The sequence below is a fragment of the Colossoma macropomum genome, unplaced genomic scaffold, assembly GCF_904425465.1.
Source record: "Colossoma macropomum unplaced genomic scaffold, Colossoma_macropomum, whole genome shotgun sequence".
In the NCBI taxonomy this organism is placed as follows: Eukaryota; Metazoa; Chordata; class Actinopteri; order Characiformes; family Serrasalmidae; genus Colossoma; species Colossoma macropomum.
Genome location: NW_023494799.1, coordinates 13,573,316 through 13,588,677, shown reverse-complemented (window position 1 = coordinate 13,588,677; position 15,362 = coordinate 13,573,316). Strand labels below are relative to the sequence as shown.

General features: G+C 38.7%; 1 protein-coding gene across 1 annotated transcript in view; it reads left to right on the top strand.

Moving 5' to 3' along the window:
- thsd7bb (thrombospondin, type I, domain containing 7Bb) overlaps positions 1 to 15,362 on the top strand; it is a 115,277-nt gene that overhangs the window by 90,236 nt on the left and 9,679 nt on the right. Inside the window, exons 17-23 of the mRNA XM_036587031.1 lie at positions 1,998 to 2,148; positions 2,274 to 2,412; positions 4,316 to 4,431; positions 4,562 to 4,676; positions 6,745 to 6,890; positions 10,604 to 10,778; positions 11,404 to 11,577. Coding sequence (XP_036442924.1) covers positions 1,998 to 2,148; positions 2,274 to 2,412; positions 4,316 to 4,431; positions 4,562 to 4,676; positions 6,745 to 6,890; positions 10,604 to 10,778; positions 11,404 to 11,577 — 1,016 coding nt within the window. The remainder of the gene's footprint in view (positions 1 to 1,997; positions 2,149 to 2,273; positions 2,413 to 4,315; positions 4,432 to 4,561; positions 4,677 to 6,744; positions 6,891 to 10,603; positions 10,779 to 11,403; positions 11,578 to 15,362) is intronic.

Here is a 15,362-nt window from a genome sequence, read left to right as displayed (position 1 = left end):
ACATAACACTGCTCCCCCAAATTTGTAGATAAAGCTCTTGAAAGCAAACCAAAATCTGTTTATTTAAATCGTTGAATACAATTCTTCTCTTTATTCATTGTGGTCACTCACAGTTGTAGACCAGTGGGTTTTTGTTTTTTTTGTTTTTCTTTAAAGAAATGTGATTGCTGTTGTTCTATATTTTTGCATGTTCATAAGAGCTGACTCTAAACATTTCTCCTGAGTTTGGTTTGGCTCATTTTTGCTTACATATAGGGCCAGTTAATTGCAGACATGTGCTGATATTTTAAAATATTGTATGCTGCCATATTCAACACACACAATATTGTCATAGAAGATATTTTTGAAATATGGTCACAGCATTTTAGTTTAAAACGGTTGCAGTTTAACCTCTTTCTGCCAGCTCCCTGCCTGCCATTCCGCCAGCAGAATGCAAATCTAATCTGATATTTTTAGTTAACCCCCTAAATGGCCACAACCCATCGACAGGCCCAAAGGTTTACTACACACTTCTATAACCTATGAATAACTCAACCAATTTGCATTGTTGTTCATGTAGTTACAGAAAAATACACCTTAGTATGTAATAAACCTGAGATTTTAAAGGGTTAACATGATCAAATAAAATATTTTCCCTCAGAATTCTGTTATCATATTAACTAGCATACTGTTGGCTTTCCATGTGTGAAATGTTAGGCTCTATGTTGAGCTTCTAGTGAGCAATGAGGAAAGGGGAGGGGTAGGACACCCAGCTGTGAAAGTAATTCACACCTCTCCAAAAAGCTGGCCATGCTGAGAAAAAATGGACAGCACGTCAAAATCTGTCAAAAACAAACAAAAAAAATCATGTACAACTACCACAAAAAGCATTTAAACACAATAAAAACTTATTTATAAAAGTTGCCTTGCTTGCTAACCTATGAAGCCAAAAATCCAGCTTTCTGTTTCGTAAATAATTTCCGCTGAAATATACTCCATCAGGAAAAAAAGCCTAATGCAACAACCAAATACCTCCAAAACAGGCAGAAATGGTAACATCTGAAAAAGTTAACAAGAGTTTTTTTTTTTTAGATATGCAGAGTAGTTCTGGTTTCATAAGCTCTTGCTGTGAATTCACAATGTGATTTTATGCTTTATTTGATGTCCGTATGGCTCTTGTAGTTTGTTATTGGTCTGAGCACCTTCACAGCTCGCAGTAAAAATTGCAGTGCTATTCTTTCATACTTGATGTGCCAGCTAGAGGGTCTGCCACCTGGCCTGAAAAGAGACTAGTGAAAACTAAGCACTTATTAATAAGTTTTTTCAAAGACAGAAATACCCTAAAGGTACAACCACCACTACATTATTGCTATTAAAACATGAAATTCAGAATACTACATGACATGCATATGTATTACCTTATACATGCAGTGTTTTTTTCTTAATTGTAAACTGTGATGCTAGGTCACAATATTCATTTTTTATATCAGCACATGCCTAGTTAGTGGTGGACAATGAGATGATATTTATCATTATTGTGATAAATAACTTCACATCACGTCACAATACACTTTTTTGTGGATATCAGCAAAAAATAAGAAAAATTAGTTCTGTTTAATAGGATATGGTCAGTAAAATGTTAAAAAAACAATTTTTAAGTTTTTGATATGAGTAACTTTTAATGAGGCACTACTGGCCTTTTTTGTCTGATACTAACTTAACCACCCATGGAAAAAAACAAATATCATGATACATTTTGCATATTGCAAAAGTATCCTGGTGTTATATTTTTGCCATGTCACTCACACCTAGGGCCAGATTTACATCCATATCAAATATTTGAAGTTTCAACATATTAATTTCACGTAAATTCATTTAATTATAACAATTACCATATATACGTATTATTTATTTGAATGCTTTCATTACACTGCATGGACAAACCTAGCTGTGTGATTGAGCTATGAATAAAGTTTGCGTTCTCTCTAAATTTCTTCATTGCATGGTGGAATTGTCAGGTGCATGAAAAAGGAAGAGGAGAGACTGATCATTGTGGATGGCTCTCTGTGTGACCATGGAGAACAGCCAATTGCTGCCCAAGCCTGCCTTCTGCCTTGCCCTGGTCTCTGTGTGACATCGGAATGGAGCCAGTGGAGTGAATGCCCTGTGGTTAGTAACTGACCGACTGATTAACTTAAAATAAATCAAATCTGTCGCTGACCAAAAATAAACTGTACAGCTAAAACAAACTGCAGCTGCAGAAAGTGAAAGAGTCCGTGTGTTTGTGTTTCCAGGGCTGTAATGAGAGAGAATTGAGGTGGAGGAGTAGGACAGTGCTGAGAATGCCAGGAAGTGGACACACCTGTCCTCAGCTAAATCAAACTCAGTCTTGTGCCAACACCACCTGCCTTTCATATTCCTATGCTTACTCAGGTACCCACACACATGTACACTTACCAGCCACTTTATTAGAAGCCCTCACCTTGTAGCCAGTGCTCACGCAAGTCATTTTGCTGCTTTAGGCAAAACAGTCTGAGTAGACTGATAAATCAATATGATGATAATTTAATAACCTCAGTGTTACTGAGCTCTGTTAAAGTCTGAGTAGACTGATAAGTTAATATGATGATAGTTTAATAACCTCAGTGTTACTGAGCTCTGTTAAAGTCTGAGTAGACTGATAAATCATTGTGATGGTCAGTTATTAATCTCAGTGTTACTGAGCTCTGCTAAAGCCTGAGTAGACTGATAAATCAATGTGATGATCAGTTATTAATCTCAGTGTTACTGAGCTCTGCTAAAGCCTGAGTAGACTGATAAATCAATGTGATGATCAGTTATTAATCTCAGTGTTACTGAGCTCTGCTAAAGCCTGAGTAGACTGAAAAATCAATATGATGATCAGTTATTAATCTGTGTTACTGAGCTCTGCTAAACCTGAGTAGACTGAAAAATCAATATGATGATCATATATTAACCTCAGTGTTACTGAGCTCTGCTAAACCTGAGTAGGCTGAAAAATCAATATGATGATCATATATTAACCTCAGTGTTACTGAGCTCTGCTAAACCTGAGTAGGCTGATCAATCAATGTGATGAGCCAGCTACTTATCTCAGTGTTACTAACACCTTTCAGGGATGATTGAACTGAACGGTCTCCTCTGTAGTGAACATGTTCACGAATGATAAGCTTGGCATCTGTGTTGTACTGGATAACATGTTGTACATGCATTCCTTTGTAAGTTATACACATGCTATTAACCAATAATCACATAGCTACCCACTTTATAGTCTCATTTGCAAGATTTACCTAGTAGGATATGACTAATTGTTTTAGTTTGCTTAATATGTAATATTTCTAAACGTTTTCTGAATATGTTGCTTTATATGTATTGTAATGGAATACTTTACTGAATACTTTTATGACAGCATATTTAGTATTCAGTCATCTCGACTTTTTCAAAATACTTTGTCCAGTGCTGGAGCTTGGTAAAGTGGTGTACTTTTTAATTAGGCTTCTCATTCAATTGAGAATGATTTAGTACATTTAGCTGCCCTTCCTTAAGTGCCTCTTCAGGCAACTGCCTAGTTCACCTATATGGACATGCCAGCCCTGCTTTTTTCTCTACATGCTGGTCTACAGTTAGCCTATGTGTAGCCCCTCTGTTGTTGCACAATTTATATTAGCCATCCTATAGCTCCTCAACATTGATCAGTTTTTGACCACAGAGGTCATGGTCATGGCTTATCGTACTCTGTTGGCTATATTTTAATGGTGGACTGCTCCAGAGTTTACTGGCAGCATGTTTTACACCACTCCAGCCAGCACTTGGCATTGTGCATAGTGACCTTAGGCTTCTGTACAGCTGCTCAGCAATAGAAACCCATTTCATGACACTCCTGACTCACAGATCGTGTGCTGATGTTGCTTCCAGAGGCAGTTTGGAACTCTGCAATGAGTGAGGCAACAGACAATAGGCGATTTTTATGTGCTATACACTTCAGCACTCAACAGCCCCACTCTGTGAGTTTGTGTGGTCTGCCTCTTTGTGGCTGAGCTGTTGTGGCTCCTAGATGCTTCAATTTCACAATAATATGACTTACAGTTGACTAACGATCTAATAAGGCAGAAATTTCATGAACTGACTAATGGCAAAGGTGACATCCTATGACAGTGCCACATTTAAGGTCCCTGAACTCAATAATTAGGAGGGGTGCCCACATACTTTGTCCATGTAGTATACATTAATATGCACAGACACATATGGTCTGACTTTTCTGCAAATTACAGTAATGTGAGACAATATCATAACCCCACATGTGTCTGATTCAAAGACTGGAGCAGTTGTCAGCTCAGTGACAATGCTGTATGTGGTCAAGGAACTAAGACACGCCTGCTGAATTGCGTCCGCAGTGATGGGAAGCTGGTGGAGCTTAACATGTGCAAAGAGGTGAGGAGCCATTCTCCCTACTGCACTCTTTACATTCAACTAAGTTTTCAAAAGCAGGTGCAAAATGTTGAGTACTGATATATGTATAAATCTTATATGTATTCTTTTTTCTCTCTCTTTTTTGGGTCAGTGGGGTCCTTCACGAGGGAAGCTCTCTGCTCCGTGTGAAGTGAGCTGTCCAGTCGACTGCCTGCTGTCTGACTGGTCACTTTGGTCAGAGTGTTCACACACCTGCGGAGCCCAAAGTATGACCTGTCAACCTTCTTTACATGAACACTTTTCATTCAAACAATAAACACATCCCCAATATTTTTTACCCATTTACCAAAATTGCACAAATACTTACCAATCTTCTTATTACTTAACTGCCTTTTAATCTATTTTAACCCATTTTTTATCAAATATTAGTTTTAGTGTTTGCAAAACATCACTTGAGTCATGCTGCAAAATAGGCCAAATGAACTTAAACTTGAATATAAAATCACTTGAATGCAGAGTGAACATAAAAATGGGGTGAACATAGTTTTCAATTTTCATCACCAAAGTCCAGTGAGAGCAGCAGTGGCTGCATGTTCCAACTCCTCCTCAATTGTAGTCTCTCATACTGCTACGTATCATTTAGAAGGGAACTGTAGCTTTCCTGTTCTACTTTCCTATTCTTTTTGTTTGCAGATTTTTGATCTATCCGTAGTTCTCTGGTGGCCCAGCATAGTCTCCCAAAAGCATCCATCAGTGCAAACATTGCGTATATTATTGATATTACACAAGTTTGTGCAAAAGCTCCACAAGTTTGTGCAAAAGCTTCAGATCCACCTGAGAGTCATCTGATCACAAACTTTAATGGAAAGGATAAGCCTTAAAAAATCCTGACCTTTTCGTGCAAAGGTTGCAAATTTGCTTACATTTGCATAGTGACCTAGAAATAATTTGAATATTTCTTCTTCATTTTACCCACGACAACTTTCCTTTACTTTAAATTTTTCAAGATTCCAAAATTTGTGGTTGTTTTAATGGAAAAAAAAATCCCAGTGTGGTATGACATATATGGACTGCACAGTATACGGTCACTGTCATAACAAAACCTAGTATCTTCTAAATACTAGGAGGACGACAATAAATTAATTCTAACCCATGTATTTTGAAACTGATATCCTTCCATACATTAAGAGCTTCATCATGTCATTCAAAAGCAGAAACTTTGAGTGCTTCTACATATAACTCAGACGTTTGTAGCCCAGAGCTCTGTTTGAGCTGATTTTGGAGATTCTGACATCTGGGGAAATGTTCTAGTTGTCGTCATGCCAACACCAGAGATGGCTGTGATTGGTCAGTGAGTTCATGGGCGAAGAGGAGAGGCACTGTTTCCCATTTACATTTGAATTACTTTCTACCCTGGTGTTGTCTTTGATAATGCAAAACAATCAAAAACCTTTTCAGAAAGTACAAATGTATGTAAGTTAAATTAAATTTTACTCATCATTTTAACCCCATTATTGGATAATCACACAAGGCATTAATATGCAGTTCTGGAAATACATTTAACTTTGAATAAAGCTACTGGTAAAGCATCTAAAACTCAATGTAATTGAAATGTTAATACTAGTGCACCAAATGAATTATTGAATTTTAATTTTCATTTTTCCTTTTTCATCACAGAAAAATTGTGTCTGAATATTCTGCATTTTTGTGTTGTTATTTGAGTCGTGTTTGGTGTAACAGCCTTTAGAATTAAACAGGCTGTTTTTGTCACTGTGCCGTTAATACTGATATATTTCAGTTTCTAAAAGCACTTGTGTTCAAATAAAAAGTAACATGGTTCGACAAGTCGAGAGTTATCAGCTGACTCTTGTTTCCGCTCTATGTTTGCGAGCTTTAAGTGCATAATTGCTCACTTCACAATCAGAGTTTTGGAAAATGCATAGAGTGCTCCATTTGATGAGAATGGAAACAAGCTTTGGCTAAAATGATTATATTAGGGTGCAATTATTAGCCACTAAAAATGTATTCGTTTGATAGCATGTGCGTATGTGAGCAAGAAGGGGGAGGTTATAAGAGCACAAAATGTGACTTAGTAATTAAGAAACAGCGCAGCCTTTCAGGTCCCACAGAGGCCCTCCCCTCTGAAGTATTGACTCGTTAGTGGGTTAATTAAAAACTCTAATCTGGCTCATTCATCTCCATTCAGGCCTCCGTGAACCCCACTGAGGAAACTCTGCCCCAGGTGCTTATTACAGCTAACTACATAAACACTGCTCCCACTAGGAATTGGACTCTGCTAACAGCTCTGTGTGTGTGTGGATGTGTGTTTTTCAGGTCAGATGACTCGCTCCAGATTAGTTCTACAGCAGGCAGGAGAAGGCGGCCGCCCCTGCCCCTCTCAGCTCTCCCAAACCAAACCCTGTCCCATCAGGCCCTGCTACAGCTGGAGGCTGGGAGAGTGGAGCTCCTGCAGGGTCGAGGTACCAGCATCTGCCCTGCTGCACAGTCCATAGACACACATCAGGCATAGTAGTTTGGACTATGCACAGTCCATAGACACACATCAGGCATAGTAGTTTGGACTAAGCAATAGACACATGTAGTACACTATACAGTATAGTATGTAGTATGATATTTGGACATTGACAAAGTTATTGTTTTTTTTTTAGCTATTTACCACAAATTGGAGTTGGAATTAAATAATGATAATGAGCTCAAAGTGCAGACAGCTTTTATTGAGCATATTTACATCCAAATTGTTTGATCAGTGTAAGAACTATTTTCATACATTCCCAAACCCTACCTGCCCAAAATGGGGGCAAATCCTTTGCAGACAATGACTGCCTGAAGTGTGGGAACCATAGACATCACAACACGTTGGGTTGCTTCTCTGATGAAGCTATGCAAGACTTTTACTACAGCTGTCTTAAGTTCTTACTTGTTTTTGGGGAGCAGTAAGTGAAATGTATGCTCAACTGGATTGAGGTTATGGGATTGGCCTAGTTATTGTTGTTCTGTCGTTTATCTGCACTGTCTGAAGAGTTGAGGTATTTAGCTAAATCTGAGCATTCTGTGTATCTCTATACACTTTAGAATTCCTCCTGCTGCTTTTGTCAGCAGTCACATCATCAGTAAATACAAGGGAATCAGTTCCATTAGCAGCCATACATGCCCATGCCATAACACTACCTCCACCATGCTTCACAGATGAGTTGGTATGGTTTGGATAATGAGCAGTTCTTTCCTTTGTCCATACTGTTCTCCTCCCATCATTGTGATCTTGTTCTCATCTGTCCATAAGATGCTGTTCCAGAACTTTATTGGCTTTTTCAGATGTTTTTGGAAAACTCAAATCTGGTCTTTTGAGGCTTACTAATGGTTTCCATCTTGGTTTCCATCTGGTTTACTCTGCTGAAGTCTTGTTTTGATTGTTGACTTTGACACAGATATGCCTACGTCCAAAAGGGTGTTCTTGATCAGGCCACCTTTTGTGAAAGGTTTTTTTCAGCAGGGAAAGAATTCCTCTGTCATCCACCACAGTTGTTTTCCAGGCTCATTTCAGGTGTTTCAGAGCTCACCAGTGCATTGATTTGGCCACACCTGTAAGTGAAATAAGGAGAGGCCATGGACCAGCTGATCAAATTACTCTTAAGTCCCCAAAAATGGAGGTGCTATGAATGTAAATTTCTTTTTCCTACACTGTTCACCTGATTTGGATGCAATTACCATCAAATGTAAACTACAATTATTTTTTTTATTTAATTTCAACTCCAATATGCTGGTACACAGCTAAAATAACAATAACTTTGTTGACCACCAAAAATGTATTGACCTCAGTGTATGTCCAAAAGTTTGTAGACATTACTCATTGTGCATTTCTTCTGAAATCAAGGGTATTAAAAAGGAGTTTGACCACCCCCCGCCCCGCTCCTTTGCTGTAGTAACGGCAAAGTTTAGATAACAAACGCCACTCCAGCTCATCCCAAAGGTATTGGATGGTGTTCCATTATTCTAGAGATTGCAGTTTTACTGCTCCACAGCCCAATGCAGCTCTATACCTCTTTAACAGTTTGGCATTGGCCATGGTGACCTCAGGCTCATGTGCACCTGCTCCAGAGCATCCCATTCTATTGGGAGTGCTTTTTTAATGGAGATAATACAAGCTATGTGTGAGTAACTGAACTCCTGTGGCAGCAGTTAGCGCACCTTAAAGTAAATAAATTCACTAATTAGAGGGTGTGTCTACATAGTTGTAGTTTATGCAATGTTCCTTTTACCCCAGAAGTAGTTGATCAGCCAAGATATGTTTTACGTCCATATTTTGCTTTTTAGTTTAGCATTGGAGCTACAAGGTTGACATTGCTAAGAAACACTAGAAGTTAATAGTGACTCAAATCTTTTCTGGAAATACATCCCCAAAATTTCTGTCAATTTATTCAGGCTGAATACAGGTCTTCATTAAGGTCACAGAGACTTGTTGATATGGTTTAGAACACAGGTTGACTGTGAACTATAAAAATGGACCAAACTTCACAGAGTAGCTGAATATTTTTTCCTACAAATGCATCATGTTGCCTCTTCCGCATTCGCCAGCTGCCCCTTGTCTGGCTCATAGCCAAAATGTACCCAAATCGGTGACATAACATTTGGCTTAGAACTAGATTTGTGGCCATTGTTGAATCGAATAATGTCAACTGGCTGGCATCAACAGTATGGGCAATGCCACAAGAGAAGCATTGCTTATGAAGCCGAAGTGACCAGTGACTGATGGATGACAGTCAATGATAATTAAGCAATGGTTATTGTGTTTATATTTCATATTACACACCATAAGCACTCTGGTAACTTTCACCAGCAAAAAAAAAAAAAATACAAAATAAATAAATAAATAAAGATGTTATCCTCACAACCCTAGTTCAGAGTATGTGCACTTCATTGCTGTCTCTCCCTGAACGCTTAAATTGCACCTCATCCTTACTGTGCAGCCCCACTGCAACCATAAAACACACAGAATGAGAAGCAAGCAAGGCAGTTCAGTGCATCGATATAAACCATAATAACTCAGGCTGCAAACTGGCGAGCTGGGATATGAGCTGACTGCCAATAATAAAACCTTTTGAATGTATGATCGATAAAAAGCTACAGACAATCAGCACAGCGTCCAACACCGTTCCCTCAGCCCTTCCTTACAAAAGAGTCCTGCTAAAAAAAAATCCTGCAGCTTTAAATTTCATTTCATGGTTTTAAATAAACAGTGATTTTTGTTTTTTTTTTCAGTTTCACATTTTAGCCATGACCAGCAATTCCCTGACCCTCATCTCCTACATCAGAGGTCTTCAAATCTGGACATTCACTCCCATTTCTGGCAGTCTATTGTTAGTTAACTGACCTGCTGCTGTTAACTAAGTGGTGTAACACCTTTTGTCATTGTGACTGCAAAATCCAGACTGGGATCTGGATTTAAAGAGCTCTGTTCTACAAGATACAGTACCTTGTGTAGGCCATCCTTAATGACTTTATCATTTAACCAGCCAATGCAAGTAGTGTATTCACATTGGGAAATGGAACAGGATGTAGTGTGCTTTTATTCATCGAACGATGTACTAGAACCACTGGAAAATCAAGTACTGCACTGCACTACTCCATCACAGGTTGCTATACGTAGCAAAAGAAGAGGAACCATCAGAAAATTTCAGAATGGTTGACATGTCAAGGAGGCTACAGATAAAATTTAGGAGCAAAACGTTTATTGCAAACTTTTTTTTTCCCAGATTTTTTTTTTATTTTGGTGGCTGTTTATCATTGGGTCTGGCTTTTATAATGCATGTTGCTTTTATTGAGCTGGTTTTATAGGTATATATAACCTTTTGTCTATCTATGCTAAAGCTTCAGTCTCTTTTGTCTATCTATACTAAAGCTTTCAAGAACACCATACAAAAAGGGGTGTGTTAGTGGCTTCCATCATAAATAATATAAAATATTTATTGAACATTTGTTAATGGAAAATATGGCTCAATTAAAAATTAATAAATTACTTTTTGAGCAGATTCTGTATGCATGTAATAGGAACCAATATGCCCAAATGCATGTACAATACTTGTAGACAGTGTAAGAATGTAGTGCATAGTGTCTGAATTGAGGATTTGTGTATCAAAAGACTGTAATGAACCTACTTCTGTGTATGTGTGTGTAGGGTGCAGAGTGTGGGGAGGGGGTGAGGGAGAGGAATCTGTCATGTGTGGTGCACTGGGGCTCCCTCTCTGGGCCTCCTTTTCCCAAAGCAGTGCAGGGGGAGCGCTGCATGGAGAGCAGACTGAGCAAGGCTATTGGGACAGATCTCCGCCAGCCCTGCTCCATACCCTGTCCAGGTCAGACACACACACACCACTCACTCACACTCGGTCCCAGAGAAGAAACAAAATAAAGGAAAAGGCCCCAAAAAAAGGACATTAGCTAAGATGAGCATCTCTGAGTATTGGGTCTGTCCATGAGCATGTATGAGTATTTTGTCCATATGTGTGCATATTGTTGCTGTTGTGCAAAAAAAAAAAAAATCTCCATTTTTATTGTTTTTCACTTTTTTGAACCAACCAACAGAAATTGTCCAAAATTTCTCAGAAAATAATCTTTTAACATTTAATACCATTACACATTACACACTAGCTGTAATTTGATAGTCATTGTTGTGCTTTCTTTACATTTTGCCATGTTTTGTTACTGTTTGACATTGAAACAAACAGAAGAAATCAAAACTTAACCAGTCAATGCAGAACATAAATTCACTGTAGCATGTAAGTCATTACATACTATGTATGCATTACATTACTTTGTAATTATGCAACTATGTAACTACATTTAAATCATTTGTAATGTGAATCAAAAATATGGCAAAATGACAGTAATAACCCATATAAGGGATCCCTTAGAAAAAGATTTCTAAGGAATCAGTCTTAGTTTTTTCCCCAACGCTATCCTTGTCACCTGTCCCATTAGGAGACTGTCACTTGACTGAGTGGTCAGCATGGAGTGCGTGCCAGCTACTGTGCCTGGACGGGAGGAGTTTTGAGACTTCGGGGCGGCAGGCGAGATCCAGAGCAGTGGTTATGCAGGTTCCAGAGAGCAAGGACTCATGTCCCAGCCAAGTCTATGAGACGCGACCATGCCGAGGTACATGTTTATGGGGTCAGCCGCAATGAAGGCAGCCACAAGTCTGCCCTTGCCCTGGATTTACATTACTAACATGACATTGAACAAGATAGCAGAAAATATTGCATTTCTCTGAAATGAGTGTGTAAATCTTGTAAGTACATGCACTGCCCGTCAAAAATTTGGGCACACTTAGCCTTTGTCATGTTTTTGATGAATAGGCAACTTCTTAGATTTTGTCATTGTTTTTTGCAAAAACTGCAAAACTGACAAAGTATCTTGATAATAGTGCTATTCTTATGCATTTGCCATGCTGTTGTGAGGTCAACACTAATCAGCACTCACACATCTGTTTCTCTGCATACTTTCACCCTGTTCTTCATCGGTCAGAACCCCACAGAGCAAGTACTATTTGGGTGGTGAGTCATGCTCAGCACTGCAGTGACACTGACGTGGTGGTGGTGTGTTTGTGTGTGTTGCACTGGTATGAGTGGATCAGACACAGCAGTGCTGTGTCCACTCACTGTCCACTCTATTAGGCACTTCTACCTTGTTGGTTCACCTTGTAGATGTAAAGTCAGAGACAGTAGCTCATCTGCTGCCGCACAGTTTGTGTTGGTCATCTTCTCGTCCTTGGTCATGGGAACGCTCCCCACAGGACGCCATTGTCTTGGTATTTTTGGTTGTTGGACTTTTCTCAGTCCAGCAGTGACACTGAGGTGTTTAAAAACTCCAGCAGAACTGCTGTGTTTGATCCACTCAAACCAGCACAGCACACACTAACACACCACCACGACGTCAGTGTCACTGCAGTGCTGAGAATTATCCACCACACTCAAATAATACCTGCTCTGTGGGGATCCTGACCATTGAAGAACAGGTTAAAATGAGCTAACAAAGTATGTATAGAAACAGATGGACTACAGTCAGTAATTGTAGAACTACAAAGTGAACCTAAATGATAAGTGGAGCTGATAAAATGGACATACAGGCACCTCCTGATTTTACCAAGTTGCAGCTGTCCTGAGGGCAACAACTGCGATGAAGCCCTGAGGCCAACAAAACACATCAGCCAATAAAAATCTCTTAGTGTCTGTGACATCATCAGTGTGAGCCTGTTTTCTTTTCAAAAGAAATTTGAAAGAAGGAGCAGAGCTAAATCAGGAGCTAAATCAGCAGAGCTAACCGACCTGCTAAAGTTTCTAATCTTAAGGTAGGTACACTTCTATCAGACTCCTGCTTATTTTCTTCTGCAAAATGGGTAGTTAGGCACAGATATGTGTAGGTTTTGTTAATTTTGTACAACTTTACCACGAAAGATAGCAAATGTTAGCTAGCTAGCTAGGTGAGCAGTTAGCCAGTCTTACAATGAAAGTTATTAATGTTGGCTGCTTAGAACAAAAGTTACCGTGCTCCACAACGCATAGCAACATAATATCTGTAAATTTGTACATTATATGTCAATTTGTGAAGGTATCTATTTTTAATGTAGAGTTAAGTTTTGAGAGTTAAGAGTCCATCATCATCATATGTGTTGTCCTGAGTCCATCATCCTCATATGTGTTGTCCTGAGTCCATCACCATCATGTGTGTTGTCTTGAGTCCATCATCATCGTGTGTGTTGTCCTTCAGCATCATCTTCATCATCTGTGTTGTCCTGAGTCCTTCATCATCATCATATGTGCTGTCCTGAGTCCATCACCATCACGTGTTGTCCTGAGTTCTTCATCACCATGTGTGTTGTCCTGAGTCCATCATCATCATCATGTGTGTTGTCCTGAGGGCATCATCTTCATCATCTGTGTTGTCCTGAGTCCATCATCATCACCATGTGTGTTGTCCTGAGTCCATCATCATCATCATATGTGTTGTTCTGAGTCCTTCATCATCATGTGTGTTGTCCTAAGTCCTTCATCACCATATGTGTTGTCCTGAGGGCATCATATTCATAATGTGTGTTGTCCTGAGTCCATCATCATCATCATGTGTGTTGTCCTGAGTCCATCATCATCATATGTGTTGTCCTGGATCCTTCATCATCATGTGTGTTGTCCTGAGGGCATCATCTTCATCATGTGTGTTGTCCTGAGTCCATCTTCATCACCATGTGTGTTATCCTGTGTCCATCATCATCATCATCATCATCATCATATGTGTTGTCCTGAGTCCATCATCATCATCATGTGTGTTGTCCTGAGGGCATCATCTTCATCATGTGTGTTGTCCTGAGTCCATCTTCTGTCCTGTGTCCATCATCATCATCATATGTGTTGTCCTGAGTCCATCATCATCATCATGTGTGTTGTCCTGAGGGCATCATCTTCATCATGTGTGTTGTCCTGAGTCCATCTTCTGTCCTGTGTCCATCATCATCATCATATGTGTTGTCCTGAGTCCATCATCATCATCATGTGTGTTGTCCTGAGGGCATCATCTTCATCATGTGTGTTGTCCTGAGTCCATCTTCTGTCCTGTGTCCATCATCATCATCATATGTGTTGTCCTGAGTCCATCATCATCATCATGTGTGTTGTCCTGAGGGCATCATCTTCATCATGTGTGTTGTCCTGAGTCCATCATCATCGCCATGTGTGTTGTCCTGAGTTCATCATTATCATCATGTGTTATCCTGAGTCCATCATCATCATGTGTGTTGTCCTGAGTCCATCAACATCATATGTGTTGTCCATCATCATCATCATTTCATCTTTTGTTGTCCTGAATCCATCATGATGTGTATTATTGTGAGTCCTTTATCATCAACCTCATTGTCATGATTGTTTGCGTTGTCCTGAGTCCATATCATCATTTATGTCATTTTGAGTCCATTGTCTTCATGTGTGTTGTCCTGAATCCATAATTTTTGTTTTCTTTTTCCCTGTCTACATACTACTACTACTACTACTACTACTATCACTACCACTACCACTAATAATAATAATAATAATAATAATAATAATACTTTCTTTGCTTGTGATGCTGTTTTTTGTTATGTTTAAATCTAATTTCCCCTTCAATAGCTTCAATTAATGGTCAAAAATAACCAAAAAAAAGTTTAGTTTATTTGCATCTATTGTTGTCTTGCTTTTGTTTTGTTTTTTTTTTTAGACAAAGATGGAGTCTGATGATGATGATGATTTTTTTAATGTAATTTATGTTTAGTATGTATTTAACCTCTTATTCTCCAGGGTATATTTGGGTTGGTCCATCTGAATTTACCTGACCAAATTGTAAGGCAAGTTATTCAATAACTGCATGAAATAAATGCATATTTTTATTTTATTTATTTATTTTTTTAAACGCTCCCCTCAAATTAACAGAAAATGTTTTATGATCATGCACATATTGCTATATGCTTACAATTTACTGCTGAAAGCCAAAAATCTTAGACGCTCTTTGTATTATTTTATAAAAAATAATTTTTAGAAAGCAGATCACTGAAGAGACGCCATCTGTTTATAGTTTATAGCCCAGATTTGTGGAAAAATGTGTCGACTTAAAGTACAAAAAAAATTGTGAGTTCAGCTTCTTCTATTATAAGGGTTTAAAATTACCCATCTATTTGACTGGAAGGAAGACAGTTACAGCTCTCATATGACACCCACCTTTTGAATGTAGTTCATCAAATATGAAAGTTATTAAGAATATGACAAAATGCATTTTGGAACCACCGGTTTTACTGACATAATGACAAAGAATGGTGGTTTTATTTAGCTGAAGTTGACTACTTACAAAATTATTTGGGTTTTTAACATGTTGGAAAGTGAGTCTTTCCCTGGGAGGCACTTGCACAACCCAGGAAGACA